The sequence below is a fragment of the Bubalus bubalis genome, chromosome 17 (assembly GCF_019923935.1).
Source record: "Bubalus bubalis isolate 160015118507 breed Murrah chromosome 17, NDDB_SH_1, whole genome shotgun sequence".
Taxonomy (NCBI): Eukaryota; Metazoa; Chordata; class Mammalia; order Artiodactyla; family Bovidae; genus Bubalus; species Bubalus bubalis.
The window spans coordinates 21259560-21273092 of record NC_059173.1 but is presented as its reverse complement, the minus strand read 5'-3'; the positions used below and the strand labels follow the sequence as shown (position 1 = coordinate 21273092).

At 56.1% G+C, this 13533-nt stretch overlaps 1 protein-coding gene across 17 annotated transcripts in view; it reads left to right on the top strand.

The window, feature by feature from the left end:
* NCOR2 (nuclear receptor corepressor 2) overlaps nt 1-13533 on the top strand; it is a 238145-nt gene that overhangs the window by 178800 nt on the left and 45812 nt on the right. For 14 of the 17 annotated variants that reach the window (XM_045163104.1, XM_025267798.3, XM_025267796.3 and 11 more), the window contains 2 exons: nt 8070-8217; nt 12748-12798. In XM_045163104.1, coding sequence (XP_045019039.1) covers nt 8070-8217; nt 12748-12798 — 199 coding nt within the window. The remainder of the gene's footprint in view (nt 1-8069; nt 8218-12747; nt 12799-13533) is intronic. The other 3 variants (XM_045163108.1, XM_045163114.1, XM_045163117.1) reach the window with 1 other exon arrangement.

Here is a 13533-nt window from a genome sequence, read left to right as displayed (position 1 = left end):
GCTGTCAGCACATTGGAATGAAGACCCGGGGCAGATGAACCCTAAGTCAGCATCTCCCCCAACTCCCGTTTGAACTCAGTCTCAGGGCCACCCCGGGGAGCAGCCAGCCCAGCCCTGTCCGCCAGGGGACTGGAGAAGCAGCTCAGAGCTCTCCCTCCCCCAGGAGCACAGAAGGGGCGGGCTCGCCTCACTGCTCCTATGAATGGTCTGCACACGTCCTCCGCAGCTGTTACTGGGAAGCTGTTACAGGGCCATTTGGGGGCGGCATTTTTTCTTCTCTCTTGTTTTTTTCCCTTTTCTTTTCCCTCTCTCTCTCTGCCTCCCTGTCTTCCTCCTCTCTCTCTCCCTCCCTCCATCCCTCTCTCTTCCCCTTTTGGGCACACTTGTGACATGTCAAGCACGGTCATCATTTCAGATCTGGGGAAACTGAGACTCAGCCAGGCTCATAAACAGCTCACTTGGGGGTGAACCCACAGCTACGTGACCTGAGGGCTCATGCCTCTGGTCGGCAGGCTGCGTAGTTCCTTGCAGATGTGAGGGGGCAGGAGGGGGACACACAGCTCTCCACCCCCCAGTTCCCCATGGTTGGGCGGCTTCTGCTGGGTTTGAAGTATGTGCAGTCTGTCTGGGGGGTGGGGTTGAATTGCTCCTCATGCAGCCCACCGTGGTCCAGAGAGGGCAAGCAAGCTGCTGGGGTCACACAGCGTGGCAGGCGGATCAGGGACCAAAATCTCCCTCCTTGAATGCTCCTGGAGCGCTGTGCTAAATCTGAGGACATCACTCCGCAGCCCCCTGGGCTTCCCAGGTGGTGCAATTGGTAAAGAACGCGCCTGCCAATGCAGGAGACATAAAAGACATGGGTTCAGTCTTTGGGTCAGGAAGATCCCCTGGAGGAGGAAATTGCAGCCCACCCCAATATTCTTGCCTGGAGAATCCCATGGACAGGGGAGCCTGGCCACAGTCTATGGGGTCGCAAAGAGTCCGACATGACTAAACGACTTAGCCCACCCACTCCCAGCCCCATGAGTATTCTTGGTTGGAGGAAGATGCTATTGCCATGGCCCTGTGGTCAGGGCTGAGGCCCACCTGCAGGCTTCACTGGGTCAGGCCTCTGCCTGCACCCCGTCCCCATTGTGTCCGGTCGGGCTGTGCCTCCTGCCCCTCCCCTGCTTGCTCTACAGTTGGTTCCCGGTGCTCCTCTGTTCCTCCTCAAGCTCCAGGCAGGGCTCATTCAAACACGAGGGAGCTCTGCTGGTCTTCTAGATTTTCCAGGACTCTGGTTTCTGCAGGGAGGAAGATGGTGAGGGCTGAGGCTGAGGGGCACCTGGTCTCTAACACAACGCTTGCTAAGATCCCGTAGCACAAGGTGGCGGTGGTGGTTGGAGGTGGGTGGCAGGTCACCTGTACACAGCAGGGGCAGGGGCTGGCCCTGACATCCCCCAGGGACAGAAAGGCCTTCTTCCTGCTCCCTTCCCTCTTCCCTCTGACCTGTCAGTCCTCCCTGCCTCTCCCCTCCCCCTCCCATTCCCTGCTCAGCCCAGCCCAGAGCCCACACACCAGCGTGCCTTCCCCAGGCTATTGGGTTACAGGAGTCTCCTCTCACAGCCTGCTGGCCCACAGCCTCACTTTCCAGGTTTCGTTGGGACACGGCCCTGCTGCACCCCTGACGACCCCAGAACTTGAGAGGGTGGGTTGGGGAACCAGAGGTACTAGCTGGATAGGTGGTGTGGCTCGTCTTCTGGGAGAAAGTGAAATCAAGTCCTGGCTTCATGAATTGACACCTGTGACCTTGGGTAGTGGCTTCACCCCACGAGCCTCAGTTTCCTCATCTGTAAATGATAATGACACCCTTACTCCTAGAACTCCGGCTGCCCTAACTGCTAGCAGTGGTATCAGCATCGTTTTTATTTTAAAGCCACTGGCCCCCCGCTTTTCTTCTCAAGGGTGTTATTCAAGTGCTGTCTTGAATAATATGTGCAGGAACAGCCATGGTAGGGACTCGCCCCAGACACCCAGATTCAAATGCAGATTCTGATGCTTTCTAGCTCTGCAACCTTGGGTGAGTGGTTTGTCTTCTCTGGGCCTTAGTTTCCCCACTTAGGAAATTGGGATAATTCTTACCTCAAAAGTGGGTTTCCCAGGTGGCATAGTTGATAAAGAATCTACCTGCCAATGCAGGAGATACAAGAGACATGGGTTCGATCCCTGGGTGGGGAAGATCCCCTCGAAGAGACCAGTATTCTTGCCTGGAGAATCCCCATGGACAGAGGAGCCTGACAGGCTGTAGTCCATGGGGTCACAAAGAGTCAGACACGACTGAGCACACACATGTCCACCTCAAAGGGCTGCTGTGGGAACGATTTGAGTGAAATGGGCGTGGGGTGCTTAGAAGTGTTCCTGGCATGTCGTAAGCGTCCCTCACTGAGAGCCATGTGGCGGTGGCAGTGTTGGCGGGTTCAGTAGTGAATTGCCTGTGGCCACCTGGTACCTGGTGGCTTGGATGACTGGACAATGTAAATGCACTCCTTCCCTGCTGACTGCGAAGGAGTGGACTTACATTGAAGGCTGCGGAGAAAGTGCACTGAGAGATGGGGTGTCGCATCTCTTTTGGTTGTTGATTGGGTGTAGAGTATGTCCACTCCTGGATTGCCTGAGGAATTGGTTCATTAATCGATTGGTTCATTCATTCATTCACTCATCCAAAGAGGCAGCCTAGCCAGATGGTACAGAGTGGGGCCCTGGGCTAAAGGGCACACAGAGCTCTGCTGCCTCCTGACTGGTGGTGCCCGTGGCACTCAGCCTCTCTTTAAAGGAGGTAAGGCCGGCCCCCCTCGTGGGGTTGCTGTGAGCTGCAGAGGCTTTCCTACTTATAAAGGGCCAGGCGTGGTCCTTGATCAATGCTTAATAAGTATTGGACCTCACCCCCCTTGCACGCTCGGCATGGCTTTACTGAGTGCCTACTATGTGCCAGGGAAGAAATGGCAGGTGCCATCCATATACATGTGGGTGGGGTTTCCTGCTGGGCTGAGGAACTGAGTCTTTCTTTAATGGACACTGGGAATCATTGAAGGCTTGTGAGCTGAGAGGCCGCCCAGCGGGGGCTGGGCTTGAGGTAGATTGTGCGGGTTCCAGCAAAGTGCAGCCAAAGTTGATGGAGACGGTCATCCTCCTTGTCCCCAGACCCTGAACTTGCTGGAGGACAGGCGGCATCACTGGTGGGCTGAGGAGGAGGAGGGGGTGTGAGCAGCAGGGGGACCCTGAGCACCATCTTGGGCCCCTCCCCAGACCCCTGAGGTTGTCACCTTGACCCCATCCTCAGGTGAAGATGCTGAGGTCAGATGGGAGAGGGGCCTGGTGAGGCCACAGAGAGGGTTTGAACTCACATCTGTAGGCGCCCGGCTTCCCTTTCTGGACCCCTCCCTGTGTTCCAGGACTCCCACAGAACTCAGCAGAGGTGGTCTTGGTGGGAAGCAGTGGCCCAGAAGGTGGGGGCCAGCAGGCCATGTTCTGAGGCCAGCAGACGGGTGAACCTGGCCGGTCACTTGTGGATGAGAAAGGGCTGTTTGGGAGAGTGGGGTTGGCTCTCTTGCCCTGCTGACTGCGAGGGAGTGGACTTACGTCGAAGGCTGCTGAGAAAGTGCACTGAGGGATGTGGGGCCCCATCGGCCCTGGGTCCATCCATCCTGACAGTGGCCACCCGGCATGCAGGGGTGAGTTCCGCGTCACTGGAGAGTGCAGCCAGGCCTCACAAGATGCTGCCCCGCACCCTCCAGATCCCGGGAGGGAGACAGGTCCTTATGATTCCTGAAGCAGGGGCAGCCACCTCTGGCTGCCGGCCAGGCCCTGTCTGGAGCTCAGGAAGACATGTCACCCTCCGCCAACGGAGGAAGCAGTGGGGGAAGCAGGGGGTCAGGGGGTGTCCCCTCCTGCCTTGCGCCAGACCTGGCCTGAGTGTGGCCACCGACAACGTCAGCAGGAAGCAGGGTCGGGTGGGCAGGCGGAGCACGTCCCAGAGTTATGTAACATCTGGCACTGGTGACTTCTCCGAGGTTTTCCCTCCCCCTGCTAATGGCTGAAGGTTACCCTTTCCTCCCATCTGTGAATCCAGGCCCTGGGGCTCAGCTTCCGTGTCTCACTGTCTCTGTCTGTCTCAACCCATCCCCCGCCTCGCCTTCTTTTCCTCTGTTGCCTCTTCCATCTGAAGCTGCCCAGGCCTGAAGAGAGAGAGATGGTCAGGCAGGGAAGTGCTTGAACCTGACCTGCAGTGAAGTCTGGGCTTCTCGACCCCACGAGCTGTGTGATCTTGGGCAGGTGCCTTTGCCTCTCTGAGCTAGTGTCTTTGTCTATCAGTTTCATGTATCTAAAGAAGTAGTTACAGAGTGCCTGTTCTGCACCAGGCTCTGTTCTAGGTGTGCTGGGAATTCAGCTGAGAACAAAGGTGCCAGCCCTCGAGAGGTTAGTTCTAGCTGGAGAGACAAACTAATGTTAACACACAGATAATTTCTGATTGTGGTCTGAAGATGTTATGATGAGGGATAGTAGTAGAAAGTGATTGGTGGGGAGTGAGATTAGCTCATTTTGATGGAGTAATCAGGGAAGACCTCTCTGGGGAGGTGATGTACGAGTGAAACCCTGATGGAGGTGGGCATTGTGGGTGTCTGGGAGAAGGATGTTCAGCCAGAAGAATGACCAGTGCAAAGGTCCTGTGGCCAGGGCATTGTGAGCACATCTGCATAAGAAGGGCAGTGTTTGTAGAAGACCTGGAAGGTAAACCAGTTAGAGAGCTGAGTGGGGTCTAGATCTAAATTACACTGGACTGTATGGAGTGGGGAGGACTTGAGTTTTTATATTGTGGGTTCTCGGGAATGGCTGGAGAGTTTAAAACAGGGAGCAGAATTCTGTGACTTGCAGAGTAGATGTGCAGATCCAGGAAATTTGTAAGTAGAGAAGGCATGGCACATAGTAGGTGCTTAATAAACATCAGCTGTAATCACTAACACTAGTATTGCCAGCATCTCCTGTTCCATACACAACTCTCAATTCTGGGGTTTGGGGCCACGTGTGGAAGGATTTGGTATGATTGCTGGGACACGAAGACCACCAGTCTCTCAGACCCATTGTTGGGGAGATTCCAGTCTAGACATCATACTCACCCGGCTTGGGACGACATGGCCTGGGCTGTGGGTCCAAGGGACCTCAGTTTCCCCAGGAGGTGCCTCCCTGCCTGGCCCACAGGAAGCCCCTGTTCCCTGTGAGGCTCCAAGTGTTACCCCTGACCCAGCCCCCTGGGCAGCTGATCACCGAGCCCCAAACACTCGAGTGGGTCCCTGTCTGCTAAAAATAGATTGGGGAAGAAGTGGGAACCCTCAGCCGCACCCACAGAACCCACATGCCACACAACTTTCTCGTGTCCTCGCAAGCTCTAGCTGGGGGACCCTCCCGGGAGAAGCTCAGGATTTGGGGCTGGGCTGCACCAGCCCCTGGAGGCGGGCGGATGGCGGTGGAGCTGGGTGTGCCCAGGGGCCCGGTGGACATTCGGCAGGGTGGGGCTGCAGCCCTGGCCGAGTGCTGGTGATGGAAACCGTGACTAACGGGCAAACGGACTTTTCCCTCTTCCTCCCTATACTCTGAGTGGCTGCACTCCGAGGAGCCCCGTTTGCTCAGGAAGGAGACAGGACAGGAAGTGATCCGACTCCTGGGCAGGGGCTGGGGCTTGGGAACCCCTGAGGCCTGCTCGCGGCCCTGCATGGTAAGGGGCCAGGCTGGGCAGGGCCTGCTGGCACCTGGAGTTGATGCGGCATTTGTCCGAGAGTGAGTTGGACTGCATGGAGCTGGGAACTGGCAGAGGGGAGATGCATTAGTGCCCTTTTCCCTGTAATAGCGTACCACAAACTGGTACAGAAACTTGCTATCTTGCAATCCTAGAGGCTAGAAGTCTGAAATCAAGGTGTCGACAGGGTTCTGCTCGTTCTGAAGGCTCCAGGGGAGGCCCCCCTGCTCTCCCAGCTTATGGGGCCAGCCCATAATCCCAAACAGTCCTCGGCTGGTGGCTCTGGGTGCTTCTATGTCCGAGATTCTCTCTTCTTCTAAGGACACCAGTCATATTGGATTTAGGGTCCTTCCTCATAGCTCAGTTACTGCTGCTGCTGCTGCTAAGTCACTTCAGTCGTGTCCGACTGTGCAAACCCATAGATGGCAGCCCACCAGGCTCCCCCATCCCTGGGATTCTCCAGGCTTCCCTAATAGCTCAGTTGGTAAAGAATCCGGCTGCAATCCAGGAGACCTGGGGTTTGATCCCTGGGTTGGGAAGATCCGCTGGAGAAAGAAATGGCTACCCACTCCAGTATTTTGGCCTGGAGAATTCCATGGACTGTATAGTCCATGGGGTTGCAAAGAGTCGGATATGACTGAGCAACCTTCTTCTTTCTTCTTCTTCTCACCTAGTAAGACCTCATCTCACATAATTACATATGCAAAGAGCTCATTTCTAAGTAAGGTTCCATTCTAGGGTTCAAAGTGAAAGTGAAAGTGATGTCGCTCAGTCGTGTCTGGCTCTTTGCGACCCCGTGGAGTGTAGCCTACGGGGCTCCTCTGTCCATGGAATTCTCCAGGCAAGAATACTGGAGTGGGTTGCCATGCCCTTCTCCAAGGGATCTTCCCGACTCAGGGATCGAACCCAGGTCTCCGGCATTGGAGGCAGATGCTTTAACCTCTGAGCCACCAGGGACGTTTATTCTGGGAGGAACCTAGTCAATCCAGGGTAAGAGGCTTCGCTGGAAGCTGTTGACACGTCGAGGAGCATTTAGGTTCCATCTCCTTCCTTGGGAACCCAAAGGGTTCAGGCTGCGGCCCCTCCCATCACACTGGCGGTATTCGGGTGGGTCCCCTCTTAGGGGCCAGTCCACCCCCCTGGGAGTCCCTGGTCACTTCGGATCCCTAGCACACTCTGCCTCCACACGTGCCCTGACTCTGCCAGTGTGTTCAGGCCCCCAATGCTGCCCATTCAGTCACTCAGTAAGTCAATCAACAAACGCTTTCTGAACCTCTGCCTGGCTCAGCCTGGGGGTAAAGAGACATCCTCCTGGGGCACCTGGCACAGTGAGGTGCAAAGACGGGAGCTGTCAAGGAGGAGTTGTGCCCAGGCTGGGGGTGGGCCCCTGGCTCCCAGAGTGGGGAGCAGGGCTTCTGGGGACCAGACGGGGGGAGGGAGGTGTGGAGGGAAGTGAAAGGCTGGCGACCAAGGGCCTTCTTTCTGTTCCTCGAACCACCCAGCTGGTTCCACCTCCAGCCTCCGTACTTGCAGTTCCTTCCACCTGGGCCACTCTCGTCCAGAGCCTTGTCTGGCCAGCTTCTTCTCAGGACTCAGCTCAGATGTCACCTCTTCCGAGAAGTCTTTCCTGAGCCCCACCCCCCTGCAGTGTCGCCCCACCCTGTCTGTCCCCATGGGCTGCCGTGCTTCTACCTCTGAGTCTTATTTTTAATTGATGTGTCGATTGCTGTCTTTCTGACTAGCTGGCCTGTGGAGGGGCAGAGACCCTGACTGCATCATTCGTTGTGCTTTCTTGTCCCCTGGTGTACTATAAAGACCGGTGTGGTGAAATGACACACCACCCAAGCTAGCCTGGGGGCAGGTGGTGCCGCAAGGGCATGCTTTGTTCCTTCATTGTCTCCAGTGTACTGACTGCACCACCTGGCAGTGTGCCCTCCAGGGAGTGTGGTCGTCGCTCTGGCTTGGACAGCCAGCAGGGCTGGAGCAGTCCTAGGGGGCCTCCAGGCCGAGGCAGCCCTTCCTCACCCGTTCCAGAAGGATGTCGGGGCAGCCCCTAGGCCACGCTGCACCCTGGTGTATCTGGGACACGACGGAAGAATGAAGCTGTGGGTAAAAATAACCACTGGCATGTCTGGCCGTGCAACTGGGGCGCAAGCGGGGAAGAGTGCCCTTGGGACAGTGGCTGGGATCACTGTCCCTAGCAGCTATGGCAGGCTTCTGGCTCTGGGAGTCCCCGGGCTGGCAGCCCAGGTCCTGGCCCTGGTGCTGGCCCTGACCTGCCACTATCCCTGTGCCCTAGGAGAAGGAGAGGAATGCACGGAGGAAGAAGAAGAAAGCCCCGGCCGCTGCCAGTGAGGAGGCCGCCTTCCCACCCGTAGTGGAGGATGAGGAGATGGAGGCGTCGGGCGTGAGCGGAAATGAAGAGGAGATGGCGGAGGAGGCAGAAGGTGAGGGTGGGCCGTGGGAGCTGGCCTCTTCCAGAAATGCCTGGGTCCTGCTGAGAAGGGGCCTGGACCGCCCCAAGGGGAGAGGGCGATCATGATGGTGACAATCGTGGTGGTGATGGTGACGATGGTAGTGGTGATGGTGATGATAGTAGTGATGGTGACAGTGGTGGTGATGCTGACGATGGTGGTGATGGTGACGGAGGTGGTGGTTATGGTTTTAGTGACAATGGTGGTGATGATCATGGTGGTGATGGTGACGATGGTAGTGATGGTGACGGTGGTGGTGGTGACGATCATGGTGGTGATGGTGATGGTGATAGTGATGGTGGTGGTGGTGGTGATGGTTATGATGGTGGTAGTGGTGATGGTGGTGATGGTGATAGTGATGGTGGTGATGATCATGGTGGTGATGGTGACGGTGGTGGTGGTGGTGACGGTGGTGGTGGTGGTGGTGACGGTGGTAGTGATGGTGACATGGTGGCGGTGGTGACGGTGGTAGTGATGGTGACGTGGTGGTGGTGACGGTGGTGGTGGTGGTGACGGTGGTGGTGGTGGTGACAGTGGTAGTGATGGTGACATGGTGGTGGTGGTGATGGTGGTGGTGGTGGTGACGGTGGTAGTGATGGTGACATGGTGGTGGTGGTGACGGTGGTGGTGGTGGTGACGGTGGTAGTGATGGTGACGTGGTGGTGGTGACGGTGGTGGTGGTGGTGACGGTGGTAGTGATAGTGACATGGTGGTGGTGGTGACGGTGGTGGTGGTGGTGACGGTGGTGGTGATGGTGACGTGGTGGTGGTGGTGACGGTGGTGGTGGTGGTGACGGTGGTGGTGATGGTGACGTGGTGGTGGTGGTGACGGTGGTGGTGGTGGTGACGGTGGTGGTGATGGTGACGGTGGTAGTGATGGTGACGGTGGTGGTGGAGGTGATGGTGGTGACGATGGCGGTGGTGACGATGGTGGTGGTGGTGACGGTGGTGGTGGTGGCGATGGTGGTGGTGGTGACGTGGTGGTGGTGACGGTGGTGGTGGAGGTGATGGTGGTGGTGACGGTGGTGGTGGTGACGGTGGTGGTGGTGATGGTGACGATGGTAGTGGTGGTGACGATGGTGGTGGTGGTGGTGACGTGGTGGTGGTGACGATGGTGGTGATGGTGACTGTGGTGACGGTGGTGGTGGTGGTGACGGTGGTGGTGGTGGTGACGGTGGTGGTGACGGTGACGGTGGTGGTGATGGTGGTGGTGATGGTGACGGTGGTGGTGACGATGGTGGTGATGGTGACGATGGTGGTGGTGGTGACGGTGGTGGTGACAGTGGGAACAATAATCACGGTAATCGGCTTCTCTGCACTTGCAGGACACTTGTTCATTCTATCCTCCTGCCCCCTGTGAGTTCAGTCTTGTGCTTGGTGACCCTACACATCCAGGACATATCCAGTTCTGGTGACACCTATTATCTTGCCAGCATATCTGGTATCACATTTTAGGGGAAAAAATTGTTTATTTTTGAAAATAGTTTTTTTTAAAATTTTTGACCACACTACATAGCATGTGGGATCTTAGCTCTTCAACCAGGAATCAGACTTGGGCCCCTTGCAGTAGAAGCATGGAGTCTTAACCACTGGACCACCAGAGAAGTCCATAAAAATAGTTTTCTGACCTGAACCATTATTTTAGACTCCAGTATTCTTGCCTGGAGAATCCCATGGACATAGGAGTCTGGTGGGCTACAGTCCATGGGGTTGTATAGAGTCAGGACACGACTGAGCGAGTAATATACATTATTTTACAACTTGAGCAATGTAAGCAGAGCGAATACCATTGGTAGATAAGTATTCAAAAGTTATGTAATTATGCTTCATTTTGCTCCCAAGTGTCTGAATTTGAATGATAAACTGCACAGCCCCCAGCTTTCTGCCTGGGGGCGCTGAGGCTGGGGGCAGTTGCACGAGGCACCCCAGAGTTGCGTCGTCGGCCTGGATCTTAGATGAACTCTGCCACCTGGTGAGGGCTGCTAAAGAGAGAGTGAGAATTAATATTTAAATTTTGCTCTCAGTTCTGCCCGCCTCTCAAAAGGAGGATTTCGACTGCACAAGATGGTCACTCAACTTCGGAGCCTGGCCCCCACGTAACACCCAGCTCCACTATGCAAATAGCATTTATAGATGTGGAAGTCACACCAGGCTGCCCAAGGGCAGGCTTGCATCCCTGGTCACTGATTACTCTGCCTTTGCCCCCAGTCCTCTCCCTTTTACTTGCTCTACACCAGTCCCTCAAGGCATGACAACCCTGAAGACCCCCCACACAACACCCCTGAAGCCCCCCGCCCCCCGCTTCACTAAATGTGTCTGCTTCTCCTTCTGCCATCCCGCCGGCCTGAACTCCGCCACGGGGCCTCAGGTTCTTAGTGAAGGGCCCCTCCTCTCCTCCCGTCCCGTCTCCTGCCAGGTTCCCCTCCTGTCGCTCTTGTCTGCCTGCCCCTGCGTTTAAACTCCCAAACTTCTGCCAGCATTTGCAAGGAAGGTGTGAATCACCCCCGCTCTGTAAGCAAGACATGCAAATAAATCCAAGTTATGCCAACCTGCAGTGCATTCACCAGCCTGAATCCTACTTCCAGGTTGAAAATGAAGAATCGGCCCATTTGGTTGTTGTTGTCTCACTTTGGGGGTGACCTGGGGTGCTGAGTCTGGCCTCCTCACCAGCGCTGGGTCTCTCCAGGCCAGGGTGGCTAGAGGCCTGACCAGTTTCTGATGGAAGGCTCCAAATCCCTCAGGTCCTTGAATTCTGAGTCCTGGGTCTGTAACCAGGAAAAGGGAACCTGGGGAGCAGGAACCCACTCTTCTCTTTAAATATCCTCCCGGCTGTGTGTGGGCAGGATGCAGGCTTGGTGGGAAAGTTAAAGGAAGCCAGACTTTGGCTCAGCATTAAAAGCAGAACAGATGTTGCCCAGTTAGAGAATTTTGAGGTAGTGAGTTCCCTGTCCCCTGTATGATTCACACTCCCTATCAAGGATGGGAGATGGGCATTCTTGGCTGGTCTGCTGAACCCAGGGCTCCTGTGACCACCTGGCAGCCCTGAGCACATTAAGGGAGGCAGTTAAGAAGAGTCTGCCCAAGGCACCAGGTCACAGTCCCATCTTACAGATGAGGAAACCGAGGCCTCATGTGGGGAGGGAGAGGAGAATTACTCACATAGGGTGTCACGTAGCTGGTAGACTTGGAATCTGCCAGTCCGATTGGCATTTGCTGTGTAAACCTGTCCCTTGTGACCAGGATAGGGGAGGGGAGGTAGGTCCCAGGTTAGAGCCTGAGGTCTCTCCAATGGAACCATCTAGAATATCCCAACAGACCCCTCCAGAGGGTAGGCAGCAAGGGCCTTGTATCCAGGCTGGAGATGAGTCCAGGGGAAGGAGGAGTGGTCCATTTGACCTTGTAGTTTCTCCAGTAAAGACTGTGGTTGTAATAAGAGCATCAGCCGTGAATTATTCCCTTTAATCATCACAGCAGCTCAACGGGTGCTGTCATCACCCCATTTAATAGACAAGGACTCTGAGACACAGGAAGTTATCCAAGGAAGCCAGTTGGCCTGTTTGGGACCAGGATTTAAGCTTGTCGGAAATACTGATTCTTGGGCCCCACCTGGACCGACTGAGTGAGAAATGTTTCGGTAGTAGGCCCAGCCATCTGAGTCTTCACGACCCTCAGGCTTATACCTGAAAATCCCTGACAGAGATAAGCTGCTGGGTAAGGGAGAGAGCCAGGCATAAACAACTCATTTTGTAGATGAACACACAGACTCTGGGGCTAAGCCATTTGTCCAGAGGACCTCAGTGCTGGCCCCCTTCGTCCTGTGGTCTGACAATGTAAAAAGAGGGAGTGACATTGCCGGACTCAGAAGACAGGGTCAGGAACCCCGTGGTGAGGGATACAGGATGCTGGGGTCAACCCTGTCCTGCCCCCATGCAGTGTGGCCTGGGACAAGCGACTCAACCTCTCTGTTTCTGCATCTGCAAAGCAGAGTGGTGATGATCTCTAACTTAGAGGTTATTGAGAGTGAGTTGTGTGTGTGAAGCACTTTGCCCAGAGCCCAACACCCACAGAGCAAGCCTGTGTTGCTGTTGTTGGGATGGTCATTTCTGGGAGGAGTAGCCTTTGCTCTGGGCCTTGAAGGAAGGCAAGAGACAGGAGAGGTGGGAGTCTGGAGGTAGTAAAGGCTGAAAGAAGTGTTTTTGCAGGGCACTGGCAGCCCCTGCTGGCCTGGCTCCACGTCTGAGGGGTGAGACAGGACTGGGTAGCCCCAAAGGCCTCTCCCTCCAGCCCTGCCCCACTCTGAGGCCAGCACCCCACCCCTAGGACCCTGGAGCCGGGAACCAGAGAAGGCCAGTGACTTGTCCAAGGACACCCAGGAGTGTTCTGGGCTGCGGGCTTTTGGGACAGGGTTGTAGGTCCTCCCTGCCTGCCTGGCCCCAAATTCTCCTCCCTCCCCACCTGCTGCTCATGCCACCTCGCTTCTAACCCTTCTCTCACTTCCTTCCAGCCTTACACGCCTCTGGGAACGAGGTCCCCAGAGGGGAATGCAGTGGCCCAGGTATGAATGTGGCCAGCTGGCCTGGGGGGGTGGGGTGGGGGTAGGGCCAGGCTGGGGTGGGGGGCAGCCCCAGGTTCCCTGTTGTCTACGAGGGGCCCCACCTCTGTGAGCACACCTCTGCCTGTGCACGCCACTGCTGGTGCCACCACCGCCTCTGTTCCCCCTCCTCAGCGCGGTGTCTGTTCCCCATGCTGTTCCCTGGCTCACACCTGCAGATCAGTGCACTCGACTTGACTGTTCTGTTGATCTCTTACTAGTGTGTCCACCTGCGACTCTACACTTATGTTTCTCCTATAGCAAGTGTGGGGGAGGGAGGTTTCAAATGTCCCCATTTTGTAGAAAGTGAGGAAAATTGAAACCCAGAGAAGCGAGAGGAGTCATGGTTGAGGCTAAGGAGCCAGGTCTGGAGCTGAGGTCCCCTTTCCCTTCATCTGTGCACACTGTCATTCGATCAGCACTTCCTGTGCACCTGCTGCATACCAGCCCTGTGGACAGTGGCCAGGGGCTGTGGTTGGTGTGGACCCTCTGCCCGTGAGCTCCTCCAGGCTCACTGGCCGCGTTATGTGAGGACGACAGTGATGACACAAGGGCAGACAGTTAGCAGGTGCCACCCTGTGTGCCGCAGCCCCTGTGAAGTGGGCACTGCTCTCCCCACTCTACAGATGGGGAAGGTGAGGCCAGGACCTCACTGTGTCAGCAGGGGCAGAGCCAGGGCTGCAGCTCCGATGAGAACAA